The sequence below is a fragment of the Meles meles genome, chromosome 12, assembly GCF_922984935.1.
Source record: "Meles meles chromosome 12, mMelMel3.1 paternal haplotype, whole genome shotgun sequence".
NCBI classification, from domain to species: Eukaryota; Metazoa; Chordata; class Mammalia; order Carnivora; family Mustelidae; genus Meles; species Meles meles.
The window spans coordinates 67,303,257-67,315,268 of NC_060077.1; the positions used below are offsets into that span (position 1 = coordinate 67,303,257).

Genomic DNA, 12,012 nt, shown 5'->3' on the forward strand with positions numbered 1-12,012 from the left:
GTACAGAGTGTCCATTGTGCACCCGCCCCCTCCGCCCCCTTCGGAGGAGTCGCTGACTGCTGGAATGTGACAAGGCAAAAGGTTTTCACCTTGCTTTGGCTTCCCTCCCGTGTGAGTGTGCAAGTGAGTGCTCGTGCTCACGCTCACATGTTGGCAGGGGTGCACTGCAGGAGAACTCTCAGTTGTCTCCCAGGCTCACTGAAAAAAGCGAACTGTGAATTTGGGGTGTCAGGTACGTGCTGGGAAGAAGTTAAAGGAAGAACAACAGCTCTGTGTGCTGGTGAAGTAAACAGACAGGTTGGGTTTCTTTGCTCTTCACTTTTGAAAGCTTCTTTTTATTTTTTTAAAGTGAGGGGTGCGTGTGGACGTGGGGGGCTAGATTGTAATCCCCGGTGTGGACCACGTGAATTTTGCAGAGGGCGCTTGGGCGGGCAGAGCCGCAGTGGGAGTCCTTAGGGCCATGGGACTTAGACGAGCTGTCAGGGGGCTAATTCATTTTCCTTCAGAGAGAACTTGAAGTCCTTCAAGGGCCCCGTCCTGCACTGGGTGCTGAAGCGAATGTAAGAGTTGTAAACCACATTTGGTCTCAGCCTAAGACTGAATTGCAATCGAGGAAGGGAAATACAACTTTTGTACTCAAAACAGCAAGAAGACAATGCAAGACTAGGATTTAGTGGCAAGCTATGCAGCCGGGTGCAGTGTAAGACAGGCCAGGGTGTGGAGGCAGAGGTCCAGAGTTTGTAAAATGTTGCCCTGGAGAAGTGAAGACTTGGGCATTGACCTCGAAATATGGGAAGACTTCAAATCTGTTTGTTTGTTTGTTTGTTCATTCCTTCTTGTGACAGACATTGGGAGAGGACCAACTGTATGCCAGTCATTGTGTGGGTAGGTAGAAGGGGATATAGGAAAAGATTCTATAAAAATACCAAGGGGGAAGACTTCTGTGTGTGTAATGCCACTGTGGGGACTGGTTTGATTTGAACAGGGAATGCGAGTTGGTGGCCGATGAGCCCTAAGACTGGATTCTTAAGGTGAGACCAGTGTGCAGAGACTGGAAGTGATATGCTCCTGAACACTGGGATGATTGAAAGTGCATTACTGTTTGATCTCTGGTATTTATCATGTCATAGTCAGACTGCCCTGGTTCAGGTCCCTGTGCAGCAAGAATTGAATTTCTGCTGTGCCTCCTCCTGGTCCCCCTGCCTCTACTATCAGGTTCCATTAATTCATCCCTTACACTATATGCTGGAATTATCTTCCTTAGCACAGCTTTGATAGTGCCCCTTTCCTACTGACATCCCTTAAATGGCTTCCCATTACCTATAAGATAAAATCCAGCTCATTAACATTGCAGGCAAGGGTGTCCCTGATCTGGCTGTACCCTTTATCTCCAGCTTTACCTTCCACAGGTCCCTTTTTCGTACTGCACCTCTTGGCTGAAAATCAGCAAGATGCTCTTTCCTGAGCATCGCCCTGCAAGCTCCTGCCCCAGGCCTTGCCTCATGCTGTCCCTTGTGTCTTCCTTCTTCCCACGCTACCTGTTGCTGAAGCCCTTAAAGGCCAAAGCCATATTCTGTGCTCTCCTTGAAGCCTTTCCCTGTGCTTTCCAGTTGATTTATCTCTACTTTGCCCATTTTTCCCGTTTTTCTCTTTCCTTTGTTTCTCTCCTTGACTATAGCTCATGTAAATACCTGCTCTGTTTCAGTCATTTTCTAGATTCCTCTTCAAGAGTAGAAGCTCCCTGAGGAAAGAGACTGTATTTCCCTTGTTATCTTAGGATCTTGAGTGGAGGAGCACTGAAAAACAGATTGTTGGACTTTCATGTTTGGCGAACCTCTTATGACTTGAGCTTTAAGTTTTGGGGTGTGGTCTTCTACATCAGTTAGTTAACGATTTCTACCTTCAAACCTAAGGAACTCTGAAGGGAATCTTTTTTTTTTTTTTTTTTTTTTAAAGATTTTATTTATTCGACAGAGATCACAAGTAGGCAGAGAGGCAGGCAGAGAGAGAGGAGGAAGCAGGCTCCCCACTGAGCAGAGAGCCCGATGCGGGGCTCGATCCCAGGACCCCGAGACCATGACCCGAGCCAAAGGCAGAGGCCCCAACCCACTGAGCCACCCAGGCGCCCCGGGAATCTTTTTTTGAATGGAAGATACTGTCTTCATAATATGCCCATTTCACACTGCTCTCCATTCCCCTGAAGTTAGATTTCATCATCTCTTTTTCATCACAGAACCTGCAGTAGTCACTCCAAGTTCCAAATGGATTTCATTTAGGAACTTTTAGTGGAGAACTTGCCTCCCTTTTTCCCTGACACCAGGGTAGTTTCATCGTACATCCCTGGGAATTAAAGGGTAATGTTGAAGATTCCTGCCAGGGGAAGTAAACCACCAGGCACTACCATAAAGCACAGTTTGCAGTTTGGATGGATTTGGGGTACGAGCCGAGAAAGATCTGTTGGACAATTGCTGCTTGACGAATAGGAACATATTCTAAGGCATCCGATGTCTCCTCCAACAGCTAGTGTGGTGCACAACGCCAATATGAATGTTGACTTGAATCAGACTTTTGAAAAATTATATAAAGTTTTGGGGAGGTAGGCAGACCAGTCTAGGTGAGACAAATAATCTTATAAGTAAAAGAATCTTCAGTTGTCATTGGGTCTCACTGCCCTCCCCTGCCCCTAAGTGGGGACTTGGGTCCCTTTTATAGCCTGGGGCACATGTGGCTGTTCAGTCTTTGTGTGGCAGATTCAGGGAAGATGCTCTTACTCTCACTCTGTCAGCCTCTTCTCTTCTAGAAATGCTGCGTTCACTGGGTTTTCCCCTAAGAGGAAGCAGTTGTAAATGTGTCTTTCTGCAGGGCCGAGCAGTTTCCAGGAGCCAAATACGTGCCTGGGTTCCTCTAGGGAGCAGGTTCACCGTTGAAACCCTGGCTGCCTTGCTGGCTAGCTTCCTCACAGGATGTCGGCTGAAAGTGTCCCGATTCCAGAGGGAGAAAATACATGCCCAGTCTCCACGCTTTGTTTTCGGCTGTTCTGAGTGTGCCTTTGCAACTGTCGTTGGGCATTTTCTGGCCGGCACAGGTATTGGTCAATACCTTATACGTTGCTGGGCTCCAAGGTAGAAACCGAAGGTGTGTGTGGTGGTAATGTCTTCTGCTGGGAAACCTCAGCCCTTTGAGCCACTTAAGAAGGCTTGAGTGTGATCTCACCTACAGCCTAGGGGTGGAAGGAGACGGAGTATTGAAGTTTTGTGTGGCCCCAGGGCTCTCAGTTTTCTCTTGAGGATGAGCATTGAGCTTCCTTGGGGGCTTTGAAGATGATGAGTCTGAAATTGGGACTAATGGGACATGTGGTGAGTCAGGAGAGATAGTTTAGCTGGTCCTGTGATGGTCTGACCCAACTGATGTTTCTAGTTTCCTCTGGGAGGAAGGCAGAATCAAAGCTCCCGGGTTGGAGAGGTGGAGAGGTGGGGAGAACCATTCCTGACATTTCCAAAGGTCTGTGCAATGCTCCCTCCCTCTCTCTTTTCTCTTTTTTGTTGCCACGAAGACAGAATGCTACTTTGTTTAAGGACCAGAAAGGGAATTCAAACTGTCTTGAATGGCTATTTTTATCTAAATAATTGATCATGATTAAATATCTTTTGTGCGGACAGAAACATTTTTAGCGATTGTTTTGCATTAATCACAGCATTCAAACTGATTCTCCACTGAACTCTTTATGTTTTCCTCTTTCAAGCCTGCATCTAAGTTCTGTGTTTGTTTTAAGAAATAAAGATAATTTTGTGTAATTGAAATAATTTAGCATGAAAAATGATAAAGAAAGAATGGTCAGGAGGTTAGCTAAGTGTGCTTCCTCCAAGATGATGGAGGGCTTCGCCCCGGCATCTCAGGGGCGGGGGAGGTGGGGGGGGGTGTTCAGTTTGCAAACTGTTCTTCACGTGTGAGAGGGAAGTGGTGCGAGAAGTCAGCCCAGCCCCGGTCCCACAGACCTGCCTCAACACTTCAGACTTCCCTTTCGTCATGGTTGGTTTTGATGGTGACTCAGCTCGCTGTGGCTTCAGTATAAAAAACTTCTAGCTTGGTATTGGACTGGAGGACTGGCTTCTCTTATCTTTATTCTTGGGCCCATAGCCATAAAAATTAACAATTCAATGAAGGGCTCTGTGTGTGTGTGTGTGTGTGTGTGTGTGTGTCTGCCTCCCTCACTGCCAATAGAATCCAATTTGGGGATATGCATTTTTTTTTTTCTGATGGCTATAGATTAGAGGGAAGAGGCTTCTGGAACTTAGATTGGTTCCTTTTGAGGTCATTTTCCTTCCTGCCATGACTAATTATTTCTCTGCTTCTCAGTTGCAGATCTGACCTCTTCTGAACACGTGGCCGTGTCTCCATCCCTGGGACTCTGAACCCAGCAGCTGGACCACTTTGTCCTTGGGATTTTGGGTGTCCTCTCTTCTTACCTTTCCCCTTTCCTCTCTTCCCTCCCACCTCCTGAGAACTCCTGAAGACTGTAGGATTGTCATGGAGTCCAGGGAAATCTTAAGCAGCTCCCGGCAAAGGGGGGACGAGTCGGAATTCCTGCCTGTCTCCTCAGCCAAGCCCCCAACTGCCCCTGGCTGTGCAGGAGAACCTTTGCTCTCTGCTCCAGGAACTGGGAAGGGGATCCCAGTGGGTGGAGAACGCATGGAGCCAGAGGAAGAGGATGAACTGGGCTCAGGGCGGGATGTGGATTCCAACTCCAATGCAGACAGCGAGAAATGGGTTGCAGGAGACGGCCTGGAAGAACAGGAATTTTCTATCAAGGAGGCAAACTTCACAGAGGGCAGCCTGAAGCTAAAGATTCAGACAACCAAGCGGGCTAAGAAACCCCCAAAGAATCTGGAGAACTATATATGCCCACCTGAGATCAAGATCACCATTAAGCAATCTGGTGACCAGAAGGTGTCCCGTGCTGGGAAAAATAGCAAAGCCACAAAGGAGGAGGAAAGAAGCCACTCCAAAAAGAAGGTAGGGAGTGCTGTTTTGTAGTATTTTTTTGTTTTGTTTTGTTTATTCATTTTTGCCATTCTCCTGTGTGCTTCTTACTTATTTATTTTGGAATTATCAATTTCTTTGATGGAATACTCAATGCCCTCCAGGAGAAATGCCTCTGATATCTTGGTGTAGTTTCTAATTTATTAGTATCTTCTACCCATATGAAAATCAGTAGCTACTGGAATGATAATTCTGGAGCATTCCTATTTATTGTGTAGCTGCCACGTGACTGCGTCAGACCTGGCCAAACTGTGACAAAATATTTGCATCTTTTCATATAGTTAACAGTGGGATGTTAAAAGTTTTTGGTCAGTCACAACAGTCATGGACCTATATAACCTCCTTTTGGTTTCAGTTACCGCTGTAAGTCTCTCTAAAACAGCAAGTCATTCGCTGGACTGAGGAAGCCATGTTCATAGTGATTTAGGCTGTTAGACGGCTCAGAGATCATTGCTCTGAAAACCACTGGTGAGCCCTAGGAGCTCAAGCTGGAGAAAGAAAAAGGGGCAAGGGACTGACCCAAATCTTTGTTTAACACAGTGTAGATTTTTAAAGATTGGGTGTTGAATGACCTTGGTTGGCTGTCACTTTCCTCCTGAAAGTCAAACAGGTGGCAAGCAGCTCTCTAGATGATTGCTGGTGTCATTTGGTTGGGAATGAATGGGTCCAGGTTTCATTGTATTTATATCACAGGGTGTTACATTGATGGTACATTGATGTACATTGTTGGTACATTGTACATTGTACCATGTACAATGTACAATGTACATTGATGGTACGGCACCCGGCTGTGATAGCAGGGGATGGCCTAGTCTGGGAAGTGTTTGTCCCCAAAACTCGCTGGGGCTCATGAATGCCTCTGAAAGGAGTGCTGTTTTCAGAGGTTTTGGGTTCAGGGTGGTATGAGTTCATCAGCATCTTTGTAACTTTCCCCCACATCTTATTTATTTGGGCTCTAGACATGATGGATTAGCTAAAAACAGCACATATGAATGACCCTCTCTCCTTTCTGACTCATAATCTGTAACGTTTCTGTTACTAGTGGTTTTTGACCTTCTCAATAGTCGCTCTCAATAGAACCGCTAGGAATCCTATTCTTTCTTTGGTGTGGGGCTTGTGTCCTTCTTCATACTAAGTGTTTTGACTGATGTGTTGCATTTAAAATCCAAAGACTTGGATGAGAAGAGATTTCCTAGGGTGACCAGTACCTTCCATTTTGTTCAGACTATCCCAGTTTTAAAACCCAAAGTCCTGCATATAGGAGCCCCCTCAGTCTTGGGCAAGCCAGGACAATTGGTCGTCTTATTTTAACATTTGGAACACGTAATAATTTTTAGAAGCTAGCTTGTTTATACAGAGCATAGAGGTAGGGCTTTCCTTCGCCTGTCCTCATGACAAGTTGCAGTGATTTCTGGGGTCTCTGTCCTAAAACCAAAGATTATCTAGGTGCTTTTGGAAACTTCGGAAATTCCTGCAAGAGAATGCAACCGTTCAAATTAGGCTCCACTTAGAAAGTGAGGCTTTGCTTTGGAGTTTGGTCTCTTCAGCTTTGAAAATGAGTATCTTTGTCTCTGGCCACTGAGATGGCCAGTTCTTTGTGTATTGTTGGATTTTTGTGTGGGTGAGTAGTCTTGAAAACTGTGGTAACTGTTTTCCCTCCATCCCCCTCACTGCCAGGACTTGAGCAACAGCCCACAGTTTGGGGTGTGCAAACTCAAATTCATTACCCTAGAAAGAGCTCCCTTCTCCTGACCAGGTATGACTTTATATACAGCCACAGAACTGTTCCTAAAGGTAACCTTCTGCCTGTTGGAATGCCCCAGAATAAAACTCTGGATTTTATGACATGGGGATGATTTCAAAGCTACAATGTGCAATATCTGAAATTCTCAAGGTTGTCATCCTCACCCAAAAAGCTGGATGCCCTTTGTGTACTTTATTGGAAAGAGGTGAAATCACTTCTTTGAATGGGTGAAATCACTTCTTGGAATGGGTGACTTACCAAGTAAGTGTTTCTAAGTCTTGGAAATTGGAAAGGACAGAAGGGAAGGTGAAGGACTGAAATTTAGCTCATGGTGCTGCGTTATGCTGACACTGTGATTGGAGGATCTTCGCAAATTTTAAATTCCTAAGAGCTTGCTTCACACTGTACTTCTCCATCATTCCTACCTTTATTTATGCCTGGAGCTGTTACTTTCCAGAAACGAATGCATGAAGTTATCAGTACTGAACTTTAATCACTTGATAGATGGTAGAAACATTCTCTGATCCCTATTGGATCCAAGTGTTAACTTATTACTCTGTGGAATTCCTGTTGGTTTGAAAAGAGGGAGTTAGCAAAAGCCAAACTTGAATTGGAGAAGTAGAAACCTCGCTTACTGTTTCAGTGCCGTGAACTTGGAGAATTTACTTATGTCTATGAATGTGAAATATGTGATCAGTAACTTGGGATGGGAGCAAGGATGAGGATGGCATTTGGTAAACAGCAGATGAGTGGTCTGACTCAACAATCTAGTCTTCTGGATTTTTTTTTTTTTTTTAAAGTGCTCTACCTGCAATGTGGGCCTTGAACTCATCACTCTGAGATTAAGAGTCTCATGCTCTACTGACTGAGCCAGCCAGGTGCCCCCCCCTTTTTTTTAATGAGGCAAGCCACTCATGGAAGAAGTGTGGATAGAGTGGCCCCTGGGACTCAGGTCCTATGTTGGGAGCAAGGAGGGAGGCTCTGTTGAGCTGATCCTTGAGTTGGTAGAGATGCCTGCTTGGGAATCACCTGAAAATATGTGCTGACTTAGAGCAGGGGTCAGCAAACTAGTCTGTGGGCCAAATCTAGCTCCTCGCTTGTTTTTATACAGCCCACAGGCAAAGAATGGTTGGAAAAAAATCAAACAAAGAATAATATTTTGTAACATGTGAAAATTATATGAAATTTAAATTTCAGTGTCCGTAAATCCAGTTCTGTTGGACTGGAGCCACATCCATTTGTTTACATTTTGTCTGTGCCTGCTTTTGCGCTCAGACAGCAGAGTGGAGTGGTTGTGACAGAGACTGGATGTCCCACAAAGCTTAAACTATGTTCTATCTGGCCCGGACTAAAAAGGAAAAAAAAAATGTTGACCCTTGATTTAGGGACAGGACATAGAGTTTCAGGATAACAAGGATTTTGTTTGGCTTTGTTTCTCATGATTTTTCCTCCAAACTTGGAGGCTGGGGGGAAATTGGGTGTTACATCGTTATATGCTTTTTTTTTTTCCCCCAGACCAATTAATTTTGTTCAGCTCATTGTTTGACAGCCTTAGGCAAAGACAGCTCATACTGGATCCCAAATGATTTTCTTTTTCATTGGTTTTTGTAAAAAGCACACTCCTTAGGATAATGATAGCTTTCCTTACATATCACAGCTAGTGTTTTACTAGGCTAAGTGTATTTCTGCGTGTTCTGCTACTTTGGGGTGAAGGTGTCTATGTGTGGCATCCTCTAGAGCTTTATTCCAAGTTTCGAACTTGACACCAATCCTCCAGATCGGAGAGAGCCATTATAGATGTCCAGGCAACATGGCCCTTTGAGTGGTAGGATGGTAGGAGGGGACCCATGAGGATACCCCTTCACTGGCTCAAGGATGGATGGACTCTTTCTACCCGGGGGCTACGTCCTCTCTCTTCCACGTGAAATTAGGATGGCCACTGAAATGCTACATGGAAGTGGGTTTATGATGAATGAATTTACATGAAGTGAAAGAGCCACATTTGGGAGAAGTGGAGGCCGAGAAGAGCATCAGAACATATTCCAGAGCTCCAAAATCATCCTTTGGATGGACCTGCATTGCAGATGGACTCAGTAAAGGCAACTCCCTCCTTACCACAACACCAGCATTGTTGCAATGTTAGACTTAGGCAGGCAAGTGCTGAAGTAACATAAGCTTCATGTAGTTCCCTTCTAGGTCACTCAGTCAAAACAATAGAAAACACAAGCCGGAATCTCTAGAAGCAAGTTCAAGTACAGCACGTGAGCACAGAATGTTCCAACAGTGACAGGTTTTGGAAAGGGTTTCAGCTAGACAGAGCTTAGCAGCTCTCCTCTTTCCTGAGGACTTCCCATAGGAGTCAGGGACACCCGTAGCATGAGGGGAGGGGACTCCCTTCAGTGACCCAGGCTGGAAGATGCAGGTGGTAATCTGCACCAACTGGCTTGGTGGCTTTGCATCTGGAGTATAGCCTTGTTGAAGCCCCAGTGTGTTTATCTGTCAAATAGAGATGCTAATTTCCCCATGATATAACTCAGTGGAAGATTTTAGGAAAAATGTGTAATTGACAGAGCACACATCGTAATAAACAGTTCGGATCTGTGGAGCTGTGTGGCCGACCCGCTGCTAGCTATTTTATATGGATTCACCTGCCGTGTTCATCCTTCCAACAGTCCTGCCAGGCAGATAGTACCTACTTACAGATGAGGAAGTTGAGGCTCATTTGCTTCAAAAAAGCGGGAACCCAAATGGGCAGGGTTGGTCTTTGAAGCCGGTTCTTCTGTACCCCAAAGCTAAGGCTGTATTCCAGTCCCAAAGTGATCACACTCTAAAAGACCACTGGAAGGTAGGGAATCTAAGCACTGGGACATTTGTTGCACACCTTCCATATTAGTTAGAGTGACAGAATCAACATCTGGTATATCGTCCTTAATTCCAAGTGTTCCAGGATGTTGGAGAGAAAAATTCAAAGCCTCATGATTTAAAGTCTCGTTTTTTGTTTTTCCTTTGTTCTGCTTTTGACCAAAATACAACTTCTGTTTCATTTCTTTGGATTTAGTTTTCCCTTTTCCCAGCTTCATCAGGAGAACCTATTTCTTCCAACAGCAAGGACTTTAACCTTATATCCACCAATGACCTGCTGTGGTCCTAGAAACATGCTCAGGATTTGCTCTTGGCAATCCCCCCTACACCATCTTCATATGTCTGTGGAAAGATGCTAGCATTCTGCTCTGAGCACTTCTGACTCTCTCTTAGGAAGTTCAGTAAGTTAGGCATTCCTTTACTCATTCTTTAAATAGTTTTTTGGGTTTTTTTTGTATCAAACACAAAGTTTGGATGTAGATGGGAAGCGAGGTTGGCATCAGATCGCGGGGAGTGATGAACGTCAAATAAGTAACTGGGTTTGTGTTCAAGTTGGTAAGTGATGGGAATGCTCAGTGGACTTTGAACTGGGGCAAGGGAAGGGTTGGGGGCTCAGGGAACATAGTGACAGTGATTCAGGGCAGAGAAACGTAACGCGGAGCCTTTAGGTGACACTAATGTTGTGAGGGTTCTTCATTTTTTTCCATAGGGTGTGGAGAGGCACATTTCTCTCTCAAGCCTCTGTGGTGATGGCAGTTTGGTGTATTAGATAGTTGGAAGTGGGCGTGGGGAAGGGGAAGAAGGTAGCTCAGAATGCCTGATACCTGACCGCCATGCCCATCATCTCCTCCGCTCTGTCGGTGGCCCTGGGCATCCAGCAGAGAGCCCTCCACCCTCTTTGTGACTCAGGTGTCCTTCCCTTGCCATCGTTTTGCCCAGCAGCCTCTCTGTTCCCTCCTGTGTACATCACTTGACTGTGGGCTTGCCCTCCCTTCTTCTGGGGCTGAGAAGGTGGTCTTTTCAAATTCTGGGGCTATGAGCTTCTTCCCCCCACAGGACCCTCAACCTGATAGGAGAGCAGGGCTTGCCAGCTTTTCTTCACAAGAGGCTGAATTTCCCTTCTTGTTTAATTTTGTTTCCTCTCTATAGATTTTTTTAAAGGAGCACATTCCTATTTATTCATCAGTGTGCCTGAAAATTTTCTTTCCTGATAGGTTTCTCTCAGTTATTTTACAGCTAAAAGCTGCATGAAGGGTGGTGAATGACCCTCTCCGCCAAGTATTTGTCTTCTAGAGGCCACAGGTGGCATTTGAAATCTGGAGCTGAACATGTAGGGGATGGAACACTGGACTTGGGAGCAGGAGCCCTGGACACTAACTCTGTCTCTGTCACTAACAATTTCAGCAAGATTGATTCACCTTCCCGAGTCTCAGTTTCTCCATGTTAAAAAAAAAAAAAAAAGGAAGGAAGGAAGAAAAGAATAAACCCAAACCAGTTTCTGACCTCTGCAGTCTTAATTTCTGTTTCAAAACTGGAACTTTAAGAGCCATTCTGCCAGATGGGGCAAGTCTTTCTCTTTAACAAAACTAGTTACTATAAACAAAAGATTTGACCTCTCTTTGGACCCGCTGTTCCGTCATCAGATTATTTCCTTTCTGCCCAGTGTCACGAGGCCCGTGACCGTGGGAGCAAGTGTCGGGGTTGAGTTTAGAAACTGGTGCGATTTACCAAACTTGTGTTCCATGACTATAGTCTGGGAAACTTTGGTTCTTCCTTCCCTTTTACTATTTTTTCTTCTTTGCTTCTCTGTATTTGGGATTCTCTGGGGGTTTAAAGCACCATGCTGGCTCTTTCCCTCTCGGTTGTGACATTCCCTTGGTAGTCAGTCTCACTTTGGACATCCCCAAGGAACATTGTTCAGTGAACGCCACGCTATTGCAGAGAACCTGGCAGTCTTCATCAAGGAAAGTGCGTTCCGTTCTGATGAAGAGCCGTTCACTCCCTGAAGTAAGGAATAAGGGATCTGTTAGCAAGAGTTCCTGCCCCAAGAGTGGATTGGAGGTTAGATCCCCTGTATTGTGTACCGGGTTCTGTCTGTCTTTGGAGGAGGAGAACCAGGCTCTGTCTGACCTGAGGGGGGGTTGTCTCAGAAGGCCGCATTTCCCTAGGCTGATTGTGCTTTCACAGGGCCACAGGCTGTGTTGAATTGTGCTTGCTGGCCGGCAGCGCTGCTGTCTCGCTTCTGATCCCTCCACAAGCTTCAGACTGATAGAGCAGATCACCAGTGGGTTGGTTGGTGTTTTTTTGTTTGTTTGGTTTGGTTTTGTTTTGTTCATGGTGGGGATTGCTATGGGGATCTATTTAGA

At 45.4% G+C, this 12,012-nt stretch overlaps 1 protein-coding gene across 1 annotated transcript in view; it reads left to right on the forward strand.

Annotated features, from left to right (window-relative positions):
• Positions 1–12,012, forward strand: part of SETBP1 (SET binding protein 1) — a 366,573-nt gene that overhangs the window by 15,586 nt on the left and 338,975 nt on the right. Inside the window, 1 exon segment of the mRNA XM_046025006.1 lies at positions 4,357–5,013. Within this exon segment, the coding sequence (XP_045880962.1) occupies positions 4,528–5,013 (486 nt within the window). The 5' untranslated portion in view covers positions 4,357–4,527.